Source organism: Pelophylax lessonae, assembly GCF_965119305.1.
Source record: "Pelophylax lessonae genome assembly, chromosome: 1".
NCBI lineage: Eukaryota > Metazoa > Chordata > Amphibia > Anura > Ranidae > Pelophylax > Pelophylax lessonae.
The window spans coordinates 728,655,897-728,669,472 of NC_138768.1; the positions used below are offsets into that span (position 1 = coordinate 728,655,897).

At 39.0% G+C, this 13,576-nt stretch overlaps 1 protein-coding gene across 2 annotated transcripts in view; it reads right to left on the reverse strand.

Moving 5' to 3' along the window:
* SLC7A2 (solute carrier family 7 member 2) overlaps positions 1 to 13,576 on the reverse strand; it is a 78,757-nt gene that overhangs the window by 21,581 nt on the left and 43,600 nt on the right. The window contains exons 6-7 of one of the 2 annotated variants that reach the window (XM_082265002.1): positions 10,324 to 10,546; positions 3,605 to 3,744 (exon numbers count right to left, since the gene is read on the reverse strand). In XM_082265002.1, the coding sequence (XP_082121128.1) occupies positions 3,605 to 3,744; positions 10,324 to 10,546 (363 nt within the window). Of the gene's footprint in view, positions 1 to 2,738; positions 2,876 to 3,604; positions 3,745 to 10,323; positions 10,547 to 13,576 lie in introns of both variants that reach the window. The other variant, XM_082265003.1, reaches the window with a different exon arrangement.

Consider the following 13,576-nt stretch of genomic DNA (forward strand, 5'->3'; position numbering starts at 1 on the left):
CCCACCCTAGTATATGACTAAATACCAGGGGCCATTAGGTCAAAACTGTATTATTTCATTAAATAGTGGAAATGATTTTTAATCTTTGGAAGCAGACTTCACTTACTGGTAATTCTTGTCATGTTTAGAATTGGTGTCCACATTGACAAATTGTTTAATACACTTTGTATAGAATACACTAGCAATACACATGCAAAGAAAAATGTTTACCAATTCCAAAGCAAGATTGGTCTTGCAGGCAACACCCTATTGTGTACATGTATGAAAAACATGCGCAGAAATCCGCAAAATGCCCATCATGTTTTATTACTTTAGCAATGGTTTTTTCAACTTGATGTTTTAGTTACTTTCGGTAATTTCAATCTTTACAATGCATTCTACCACGTAGAAGAAACACATTTGGTGCCCCTGATGAGTTTAGAGTCAGGATAGGCTTTCAGAGTCATTCCACTGGGCTAAATATGGGAAAGTTTTATTCAGTAGTATTTATGCCATGATGGACATTTTACATGAAAAAAAAAGAAAATTCACCAACAAGGTACAAATCTGTAGCATGCAACACCATTTACTCTGTCCTCTTTAAGTCAAGGCTGCAATCTCATAAACCTCCCAATGTTTTGCCAGCTTTACAAAACAGCCAAAACCAGATAACCGCTTACGTCTTAGACATAGATAGATATGACCAAAACATAATTCTTGATGGTCTGAAATTAATCTATAAAATAAAATTCTTGACATATGCTCAGAGACAGATGGTAGAAATGTGACGTTCTATAGAAAATAGATGGGCTTGCTGATCATTTCTTGTGGAATATCCCATTTATTTGTATATTTTAATTATATACATGGTCTAATAATTAATAACAGAATACTAAAATGGTGTTCTCATTACATGTCTTGTATGAAAGTTCTCATAGATCAGCAGACACTGCTAATATTTTTTAGAGATGCAAGAAGGGTGAAATTGTACATTTCAGAAAGGTACATTATTGTTAATTTGCAAACATTTGATTTAAGCTGGCCATACATAGATCAAAATTCATCCAGTTTAGCAGAAAGGCTACCCCCATCCACCTTGAGTGTGTGGATGGGGGAATTCGGTCAGTTTTTTTAGTTTAACCCTGCTGGTTGAACAAAAAAATAAACTGACTCATCTATGGGCTGCTCCAGGCTAGTAAAAAAGGTGCCCCTACTATAATACTTGACTATAGTTTTGGAAATGTCCTTTTGTTCACTAAGGCAAAACTCTTATTAATCTTGATTTCTTCACTCAGATTTGAGGGACTTGGTTTTAATATAAGCAGATTGGAGTTAGAGTTTGGTGTGGTTTACAAAGTCTTGGGTTTTCTTTCAGAAAAGCTGGAACAAACCATTTACTGATTATCCTAAACTAATTTCTATGCATTGCTTCACATCACTTGCTTTTCCACGAAATAAAATACTAAATATACAGGATACCAGGGATCTTGGGTCTTGAATTTGAGATATGTGTCCCCTTAATTTGGGCTGTGGTCCCTTTAAGGGGGCCGATAAGAGTACAGTTTTGGAGTGCTCAGGGATTCTCACCCATGCAGGGTGAGGGGTTCCAGTTATAAAGGGAAAATTTTACTTTTAGTTTTCACAAGATTGTTAAGTCCTTATATGGGACCTAGAGTTCAAAAACTTGGAGAGACTTTGGGTGGGAAGGAGTCTCCAACCCAGATCATGTGGATTTTGGTCCTGAAAGGGTTAATTAGACTGCAGGAGAGGCTTAAAAAGGAACAGTAAGCAGTAAGCAGATGTATGTGAGTTGAAGTGAAGGAGGGCATAGTTGTGGGAGGACTGTGGGCTGCCTTGTGACTAAGACACTGTTGCTGAGCTCTTGTAACACTTTTGGAGCCCTCAACTGGTGGGAACTTTAAAATCCTTTGGTGGGACAAGTGCGGGACAGCGGTGAGCCAAAAGCTTATTTTTGTGTTCTAGAATGGTGGATTGTTTTGTTTAGTTTTTCCATGCTGAAGTAAGCGGTTTTTGTTTGGCGTTTGGAAAATAAAGTGTTGCTTTAACTTACACAGCTGGCTGGTGATGCAGGACTACCCCATATTACATATTACAATCACTTATTTCTAAAGTCATGTTAAATTTTATTGCTGGCAATTAAAGAGATAAAGGTTGAGGACACAAATAAATAGTGGCTACCAATTTGTTTCAGTTTGCAAGTTTGTAGATAAGTCAGATATTCTTTAAGTGTACATGTCACTCATATACATTGGACATTTTGTGAGTAGAAATCAGTCTAATACTTAGTTACTAACATCATTGACCATTCCCGAAAGCTTAATGTTGTTGATATGTGAACCAATATGCTAGGTGTACAATCATACTGATTCAGTCCAAAAGAAAAAAAGCTTGTTATAGGCAACATGTACACTTTAAAAGTACTCCATATGTTATTAGATATAATATCATACTTTGCTTTAAAATATAATACATGCATATATATTATTATAATGCATGCATATATACCTTGTTTAAGAAGTAGTAATTGACAAAAAAAAAGACTTAGAGGATTTTAATAATGATTAATGTACCTGTCAATTATGTACAATTAATTCTGAATTTGCATAAATCCTAAATTATGGCAGTAGCTCACCTAAGACCTACATGCAGAGAAGGCTAAAAGCAGGTTCCATAAACTAACTTGCATGCAAACCTTCATGAGCCCGGTCCAAGAAATCCTGTTTGTTATCACATCTTACCAGAGATCACACCGGCAGTCAATGTGGCAGCAACTGGTGACTGCCGTTTACTCACGTTGGAAAGAAATCTAAATAGTAAACCGTCTCTTGCCATGGCAAACAGAATTCGGGGAAGAGGAAACATAGAGCCCAGCAGGCTAGAATAGAAAAATGATGGATGTTGAAAAGTTGCTTTCAGCACTAAAGAACTACAAGAGTGTACTCTAAGCAAGCCTAAAAGGGAATGAAACAAGGCTTGTTAAGTAGCTCATATACCCTTGGAACCACACGTACCTACAGAGTACTTAAATGTCAGGTATTTAAAGGTCACTTCCACTCCAAACTAATACTGCATTTTTGTGAAGACACGCAAATACCCAGTTTCTAAAATCTTTCAGGAACACTGAAGAGAGATGTCTCTGTCATAAGTTTACTCCCTTGCAGAGGCCATTGTGAAAGCATCACAACTTGGTTGACGGATTTACCATTTACTTATTTGTTTTACCTGCTTGGTTTAATAGTAACAGAAGGGGGTTTGGAGTTGTAAAATTTGGCAGAGAGATCCAATTACAGCAGTCCACAAGAAATTAAAGGAACCAGTATATGAATTAACCCACCAGCATCCTGGCACAACTGCAATCATTTCCTATGGATGGATAAAGTTTTAGCTTTATGTGGTTCTCAAGGGTACATCATAAAAAAATGATGGAGGAAAGTACAAAAAAAAATTTAGGATGTAAAATGGATTTAAGTACAGCATGTGTAGGAAAAGTTCAGAGCTCTAAGAAGGTGAAACAAACAAAGCAAATATAATCAATTTACACAGTAAAAAAAGGTTTCCTTTTTTTTGTGTCATTAATAAAAAGTTTACTTCTGAGCAATCTCACCTGCCACTGCACCAGACGACAGGGTGGCAATTACAGGGGTCTTCGTCCTGGGACTGATCTGAGCTAGGGATTTGAAAAGCAAGCCATCCTCCGCCATAGCATAGATTACACGAGGCATTGGAAAAATGGATCCGAGCAGACTGAATAAAGATCAAACACATGCAACAAGGCAAACACTGGTCATGCAAGACTGAGACGGAAATTAATTGATAATTACAGTTAACTGGCCACCACCACGGTAAACAAAGCCTCAAGATTATAGAGAATTAATGGAGCCTGATAGCCTAGAACATCAGAAGAAGCAAGATTTCAACTTCACCCATCCTAATCAAAGCAGGTGTCACTGTATACAGTACAGAGCATTCCTGATGCCTGATTTACCAAGTTTTAGCAGTCAACCCAAAACTAATCTTTTTTTGTTTTGTTTATAAAGGACTCCAACTAGATATCTTCCAACTTCTTGGGTTCCTTCTACTTTGGGTGCCTCACTTTTACTGTTAAAGAAACTCTCTTGTTAAACCTAAAATGTTTAATGAAAGGGATCATAACAAAGAAGAACCTTCTAACCTCTCCTGCTGCCTGGAACACTGTTTGATGCAGTTGTAAGGAAAAATTGCCTTGATGGAGAGACTTCTGGGAGTGTCAAATTTCTGGTTTCCCATAGCATGTTGCAGCTCCTCCCATCAACCTCCCATTTCAATACAGGACAAAGTAGTGATGTAGGGGTAATGGATCAAGCCATCTAGCACAGTGGTGAACCATGAATCTGACACTCCCAGAAGTGACGTTTTCACCATGCTCCTGCTTACTACTGCAGCAAACAGCAGCATGAGCAGCAGGAGGGGTGAGAATTTAACATCCTCTTTCTAGGAAACCCTTTATTTTAGGTTTTCATTTTTGAAGTTTTAATTTATATTATGGAGAGTTTAGCAAAAGTGATGGAGTCTGTAAGAGATATAAGAAATTAGGTGGTTCAATTCAACCGTATCTACTAAAGTTCAGTTTTGGATGGACTACCCCTAGTATTTCAATGTAAAATATATTGTCATCATAAACATTAACTGGATAGTGATTAAATCAGTTTGGGATGAGCAACATTGTCAGCTTACCCCTTGGGGACATCCTTGGTAACAGAAAGGGACCAGTAATGCTCGGCCTTAAGCTGTGCTCTATTTTCTGTTAACAGTCACACTGTGAAGATCTGAGTTTTTCTGCAAATTTAATAACTTTTACATATTTACAAGGCAAGCATAAACATCACTGTGATGATCTAGACAAGGGTATCTTAACTCAACTTTCAAGTACCCCTTAATTATATTTAAAGTTTTCCTAGGTGAAACAAGTGAGATTACTTTAAACAAGTAGATAATTGAGAAATTCCTCCTCATTTTATTTATGATTACAATACATTCTAAAGATGAGCACAGGCAAATAGTCAACTAAACTGATACAAAAAAATGAGTGTTTATGCACTGAGGGACTGGGATGGAGATCGGAGCAATTGTGCTATACACTGTCCCCACTGGGGAGTACGCACTTACGCTTTTTTATTTTTATAGCTGTAGTCATTTATTTAAATAGGATGCTCTTTGTACACAGTTTTAAAAATCCTATAGATATGAGTTGTAAGGGGTAGTTGAAACTAGAAGATGAGAATTCCATAGTCTAGAGAAAAGGAAAGTAAAGAAGCCCCATAGCAGAAACACATGTGCTGAAAACCATCATTCAGATCACTGTAATAAATGCAGAAGGCTGACTCTTTGTAAGTGCATATTATTATGAAAGCAAATTCGTATTGCATTGGCTTATGACAGATGCACATATATCCACCACCCCATTAAGCTTCAGCAGGTCCAGGAAGCTGAGCCAGGTCAGGCAAGGAGATCGCTAATTGAAAAGTGGGTCTGGATTTGAAGAGCTCAATATAACACTTATAATGTTGGATGAAAAGTGTGCCATACAACTTGAACAATTAAAAAACAAAACAGATAAGCAAGATGCTAACAAATGTAAAGCTGAACTGTGGGCAAACAGATAAACACACAGATAAAATACATATATGTAGTTTTACTTGACAAAGGTTTCTCCTTTTGTCAGTCAAGTTCTGAAATGTACAAATCCCTGTCAGCCTGTACATCCAGGTTGCTGATAAAGGAGCAGCAGAACAGCAATAAGTCATCTCTCTGCACTCCTTCTATTGGCTTGCTATCTGTCAGCACGTATATATATATATATATATATATATATATATATATATATATATATATATATATATATATATATATATATATATATCACACCTGCCTGGCTCCCAATGCTGCTTCTAACTATCCTAGACTGAGTACTGCTTTTCAGGGGATGACTAGCAGCAAAAATTTGACTTGTTAATCAACAGTATCCACCGTTAAACAACATTCACAAGGTGATTTTTTAATAAACAGATAATTGCATTCATTGGTGTATTTTATAGCTGCCTAAAGTTCAGCTTTTACAGATTTAGCCATGTACAAAGGGCACAAACAAAAGTCTCAACATGACAACATAAATGGGCAGATAATGATGGCATACAGTGCATCCTGAAAGTATTCATGGCACTTCACTTTTCCACCTTTTGCTACAGTATCTCACAAAAGTGAGTACACCCCTCACATTTTTGTAAATATTTTTATATATCTTTTCATGTGACAACACTGAAGAAATGACATTTATCTACAATGTAAAGTAGTGAGTGTACAGCTTGTATAACAGTGTAAATTTGCAGTCCCCTCAAAATAATTCAACACACAGCCATTAATGTCTAAACCGCTGGTAACAAAAGTGAGTACACTCCTAAGTGAAAATGTCCAAATTTTGCCCAATTAGCCATTTTCCCTCCCCGGTGTCATGTGACTTGTTAGTGTTACAAGGTCTCAGGTGTGAATGGGGAGCAGGTGTTAAATTTGGTATTATCGCTCTCACTCTCTCATACTGGTCACTGGAAGTTCAACATGGTGCCTCTTGGCAAAGAACTCTCTGAGGATCTAAAAAAAAAATAATTATTGCTCTACATAAAGATGGCCTAGGCTATGAGAATATTGCCAAGATCCTGAAACTGAGCTGAAGCACGGTAGCCAAGATCATACAGCAGTTTAACAGGACAGGTTCCACTCAGAATATGCCTTGGCATGGTCGACCAAAGAAGTTGAGTGCATGTCCTCAGCATCATATCCAGAGGTTGTCTTTTTGGGAATAGACGTATGAGTGCTGCCAGCATTGCTGCAGAGGTTGAAGGAGTGGGGGGGTCAGCCTGTCAGTGCTCAGACAATACGCCACACACTGCATCAAATTGGTCTGCATGGCTGTTGTCCCAGAAGGACGCCTCTTCTAAAGATGATGCACAAGAAAGCCCGCAAACAGTTTGCTGAAGACAAGCAGACTAAGGACATTGATTACTGGAACCATGTCCTGTGGTCTGATGAGACCAAGATAAACCTATTTGGTTCAGATGGTGTTAAGCGTGTGTGGCGGCAACCAGGTGAGGAGTACAAAGACAAGTGTGTCTTGTCTACAGTCAAGCATGGTATTGGGAGTGTCATGGTCTGGGGCTGAATGAGTGCTGCCAGCGCTGGGGAGCTACAGTTCATTGAGGGAACTATGAATACCAACAAGTACTGTGACATACTGAAGCAGAGCATGGTCCCCTCCCTTCGGAAACTGGGCCGCAGGGCAGTAGTCCAACATGATAATGACTCCAAACGCACCTCCAAGATGACCACTGCCTTGCTAAAGAAGCTGAGGGTAAAGGTGATGGACTGGCCAAGCATGTCTCCAGACCTAAACCCCATAGGGAATCTGTGGGGCATCTTCAAACAGAAGGTGGAGGAGCGCAAGGTCTCTAACATCCACCAGCTCCGTAATGTCGTCATGGAGGAGTGGAAGAGGATTCCAGTGGCAACCTGTGAAGCTCTGGTGAACTCCATGCCCAAGAGGGTTAAGGCAGTGCTGGAAAAAATGATGGCCACACAAAATATTAACACTTTGGGCCCAATTTGGACATTTTAACTTAGGGGTGTACTCACTTTTGTTGCCAGTGGTTCAGACATTAATGGCTGTGTGTTAAGTTATTTTGAGGGAACAGAAAATTTACACTGTTATACAAGCTGTACACTCACTACTTTACATTGTAGCAAAGTGTCATTTCTTCAGTGTTGTTGAAAAGATATAATAAAATAATTATAAAAATGTGAGGGGTGTACCCACTTTTGTGAGATACTGTATGTTACACCCGTATTCCAAAATTGATTAAATTCTTTATTTTCCCCAAAATTCTACAAACAATACCCCATAATGACAACGTGAAGGAAGTTTGTTTGATCACATGTACATAAGTATTCACAGCCTTTGCCATGACACCCAAAGTTGAGCTCAGGTGCATCCTGTTTCCACTGATCATCTTTGAGATGTTTATACAACTTGACTGGGGCCCACCTGTGGTAAATTCAGTTGATTGGACATGATTTGGAAAGGCACACACCTGTCTATATAAGGTCCCACAGTTAACAGTGCACGTCAGAGCACAAACCAAGCCATGAAGTTCAAGGAATTGTCTGTAGACCTCCGAGACAGGAATGTATTGAGGCACAGATCTAGGAAAGAGTACAGAAAAAATTCTGCAGCATTGAAGATCCCAAAGAGCACAGTGGCCTCCATCATCCATAAATGGAAGAAGTTTGGAACCATCCGGCCAAACTGAGAAAACGGGGGAGAAGAGCCTTAGTCAGGGAGGTGACCAAGAACACGATGACAGGGCTCCAGCTTTTCTCTGTGGACCTGAAGGACCCTCAAACCATGAAAAACAAAATTCTCTGGTCTGATGAAACAAAGATTGAACTCTTTGGCCTGAATGTCAAGCGTCATGTCTGGGGGAAACCGGGCACCACTTATCACCTGGCCAATACCAACCCTACAGTGAAGCATGGTGGTGGCAGCATCATGCTGTGGGGATGTCTTTCAATGGCAGGAACTGGGAGACTAGTCAGGATCGAGGGAAAGATGAACACAGCAATGTACAGAGACATCCTTGATGAAAACCTACTCCAGAGTGATCTGAACTTCAGTTCAGGATGTAGGTTCATCTTCCAAAAGGGCAACAACCCTAAGCACGCAGCCAAGATAACAAAGGAGCGGAACAACTCTGTGAATGTCCTTAAGTGGCCAAGCCAGAGCCAAGACTTGAACCCGATTAAACATCTCTGGAGAGATCGGAAAATGACTGTGCACTGACGCTCCCCATACAAAGTGATGGCGCTGGAGCGGTCCTGCAAAGAAGAATGGGAGAAACTGCCCAAAAATAGGTGTGCCAAGCTTGTAGCATCATACTCAAAAAGACTGAGGCTGTAATTGGTGCCAAAGGTGGTTCAACAAAGTATTGAGCAAAGGCTAAATTTACTTATATACACACACATATATATATATATATATATATATATATATATATATACACACACATGTGATTTTTTTTTTATTTTTTGTTTTCAATAAATTTGCAATGATTTCAAACTTCTTTCATGCCGTCGTTGTGGGGTATTGTTTGTAGAATTTTGAGGTAAATAATGAATGCAATCCATTTTGGAATAAGGCTGTAACATAACAAAATGTGGAAAAACTGAAGCGCCGTGAATACTTTCAAGATGCACTGTATATGGGTGAACTTTCTCATTTTTTATGTGTATACGGGCAGCATAGTTGGTTCAGTTAGTAGTGATTTCTAATTGGTTGCTATGAGTTACTGCATATTGCAAATTATCCTTGCTCATGCTCATAACACTTCTTTAGTCCCTAACCCTACTATTTTTTATTTTTTAAGAACTTAAAAATATGTTAAAAAAAAAAAAAACAGCATGCCAAATGCATGACTGATCTGTGCCCCTAGGGTCAATGCCACTGGAACTGTGTGGAAAAATGCAGACATGTAAAACATGCAACTGAATATAATGACATAGATCTCATCATGCACTTTGCGTTTCATATGTATTTACGTGTTTGCATAACAACTGTATACAGTAACTGGAAGATGAATATAGAAAAGGGTCTTGACACTCTGACAATTTATCTCCCCTTCTTGGTTCAAACAGATTTGGAGAATCAGGCTGCAATTATATTTTAGCAAAAGTGGTATTAAACCCAAAAGCAAATATTTAATATATTGCAGCTCACCAGTTCTTAGATGTGATGGCTGCAATAATTTTCTTTTTTAGCTCTCTTCCAGCTGTATCAGTATACATGGATGAGACAAATTATTAGCAGGGATGCTTACAATGATCAGATTTTTATTTTTTCATGTAAAACCCTTGTTCCAAAAGAAAAAAAAAAACAGCTTTTACTGAGTATATTGTGTGATGTGGAGTTTGGCTTCCATTTGTAAATGTATTTAAATATGCTAGTACATCTTACATCCCCCCCCAACGGACAATGCTGCTGTCTGCTGTGACCCCTGTTCTCCTTCATCCAGAGTTGTGTCTCACTAAAAGAGGAGGTGTGTCATCACATCCAACGATTGGTAAACTGCAATATATTACAATTTTGTGCTTAATACCGCAACAAGAACCCCAGCTTTAGTATGATCTAGAGAAAGTCATTCTTTATACTATGTTCCTTATTCAGCACAATACACTATTTTCAACACAATGAACTCTGTCACAGTCTTGTTCACCTTTTAGATATTGTAGTTAGGTATTTACCTGGTTGAGAGAGCACAAAGAGAACCGACAGCCACAACATATTTAGCAGGACCCCAGCCCACATACTCAAATGCAACAGGCAGTGGGCTCTTCTCATCTAACAAGTAATATGGCATCATTAGGGTCAGAGCTGCTGATACTCCAAAATACGCCATAAAGCACACCAACAGGGAGGTCACAATTCCAATGGGTATTGCTCTCTGTGGATTCCGTACTTCCTCCCCTGCAAGTAAACAGTTTAAAGCACAGGTTGAGAAAGATTCAGTAATCAATGTTTCAACATGACCAGAGATGAAAAGGAAATTAGAACCAAAGTCATAGAATTTTATCAGCATTTTGACGTATATTCCAAGAATGGAAAGATTTCATAATAATATAATCACCTCATACATCCCTTCCTACAAATAACTACTCTTTTAAGCATATCTAAACCAGTGTTGCCAATGGCCAGCATTTTTTCTGGCAGCCAGAAAAAAAACAGGCACTTTTCTCCTGCCAGCAAATGCCAGTGCCAGTGCCAGTAAAGGTTGCCGGTAAAATATAGCTGTGACGCTCAGTTCAGAACTGCGGGTGCACAGTTCCAGTCTAAAGCTGGCAGAGACAATCCAAGTGCCTGCTACAGTGTGTTCGGGCAGCACTGGCAGGGGGTTGGTCTAGTGGAGGCGGTGCCTGGGTGTGTCGTGTGAAGTCATGGTGCAAGGGAGCCAATCGGCCTGAAGTGACCACCTGGTGTGGAGAGAGACTGTTGCTCGGTGACTCATGAGGGGACGTGTCAGTGAGGTGTCATCATCTGTGCTGCACACTGCTTTCATTGTCACTGTGAAAGTCAATTTCATGTGTGTTTGCCTTCCCATTCTAATTTCGGAGCTACTTACTTACTATTTTGAAAATAAAATCAGAAATATGTTTTTTGCCTTAACCACTTAAGTCCTGGAGGATTTGGCTGCTCAAAGACCAGGGCCTATTTTGCGATTCAGCACTGCGTGACTTTAATGGACAATTGCGCGGTCCTGCGACACTGTACCCAAATCAAATTTACGTCCTTTTTTTTCCCACAAACAGAGCTTTCTTTGGGTGCTATTTGATCACCTGTGCGATTTTTACTTTTTGCGCTATAAACAAAAAAAGAGCGAAAATTTAGAAAAAATTGAAAACGCCCAGAGGGATGGCGAAACGCGTTGACGCAACTTCCGGCACGGACTAGACGTATCGTCACTTCCGGTAAAGCACTTCCTGGTCACACAATGGAACGCACGCCAATTGCGGCGCCCACGAGTACTGTGATTAATGCGATACCACTTATTCTGTTTGTAAGTATGTTTTTAGACCTTTAATTTGGCAATTAATTTTAAATACATACTTCACTATGTGCGGTCCTTTTATATTTTAATGGTGGATACGGAGGCGGATCACACCCACTTCTATCCGAGGATATATGAATATACCGAATGATAGTCCATGAAAGGAGGCTCTGTGTAGCATATACTTCAAGCGCTTACAATCTGGCATTGTGGTGAGTGGGGAGCCAAGAGGGGTCAACATCACCTTGGAGCACCTTTAAGTTATTTATTTCTGCACTTTATTTGGATTTCTTCACTGATTCCACAAGGACTATTTATCCATTTATTTATTTCACATATATCACTAAATTGTTATTACAGTTTTTATATGCTAGCGCTGCTTAATTTTGGTTTTACTTGTTCATTCATGGCCATCTGGTGGCAGATGGTTCTCAATAGAACATAAATGTGGTCATCATCATTACACTCGTAGTCTATTGACTGTTTCTCTTCTTCCAGCTCTCTAACTGAAAGACATTGAGCTGAAGGTAAAGTCTGCAGGAACTTTGCACTCACAATCTACAGATTTACAAAAACATAATTTCTTTCTGTAAATATATGAGCATTTATAATTATTTTCTAAAATGTATGCTTAGCATTTTACAAATTCCAATAGAGGAGAAGTAAGTTAAGTTGTAGGGTGTGCAATAATTTGTAGGATATAATAATATTAAAGACAATCCAGGAACACTGTTATTTTAAAGGGGTTTTAAAGTCAGAAGGTTTTTTATCGTAATGCATTCTATGCATTAAGATAAAAAGCCTTCTGTGTGCAGCAGCCCCCCTCGGCCCCCTAATACTTACCTTGGCCTCCTCCTCTTTCCGATGTCCACGAATGCCTCAGACATCCGGGATAGGGGCCGAACAAGCAGCTTGTGTCTGAATGGATACATGGAGCTGCAGCTCGGCTCGGGTGTCCCCATAGCAAGCTGCTTGCTGTGGGTGCACTCCACAGGAGGGAGGGGCCAGGAGCACTGGCAGAGGACCCAAGAAGAGGAGGATCGGAGCTGCTCTTTGCAAAACCACTGCACAGAGCAGGTAAGTATAACATGTTTGTTATTTTAATAAAAACAAATGAGACTTTACAATCACTTTAACTTGCTTTTAGTGAATCTTAAGAACTGTTGTGCCAGAAAAATAACACACTAGCCAGAGCCCTAACTTAAATACCCTACTTAAAATGCATTCTCGGGAATACATGCACTCTTCCCTATGTTTTATACACACTGCAAGTACAGATAAAATAACTGCTGGTGTGCCTGAAACATAGTATGTTCTTAAATTCCTTTTCACATGACAACACAGCTCTGAATTCCTAAGCACCTGGTGTCAGCCCTGCCTACTTCATTTCTGATGGATTAAAAGATCACAGACTAGTCCTCATCTCATTCCCCCTCCCCATCTCCAAAACCACTCCTTGTGCACAGGCAGATAGCACAGGAAATGCATCAGCTCACAAAAGTTCTGTAAAAATCAACAGGTAATTTGATTTTTGTTTTTAACCATTTTTATATGGTAAAGATATATAAAAATGCATTCAATGGTATATTTTGCAGACCAAAAGTGAGCAAATAAATTAATTTATTTGTTAGGGTATTTTTGCTCACTGGAAAATATAAAATTCACAATGTATCCTAAAAAAGTACAGGCAATACCCATGACTCAATTATTTACCTTTTATAAAATTATCTTTTGTTATAAAAAAAAAAAGATGGCAAACATGCAAGAATGTATAAAGAACAAAAAAACAAAAACTGAATTACGAGCCATATATTTGTATAATTTCACAGCTTTTCATTCATTTGTATTCCAGTCTTTAGAGTTAACTTAAATATCATCTTCCTAGTCTGTGCTGACATTCTAGCCAGCTTTGCTCAACATGCCGATCAAGGCCTCAGGGTCTATTTAAAGCC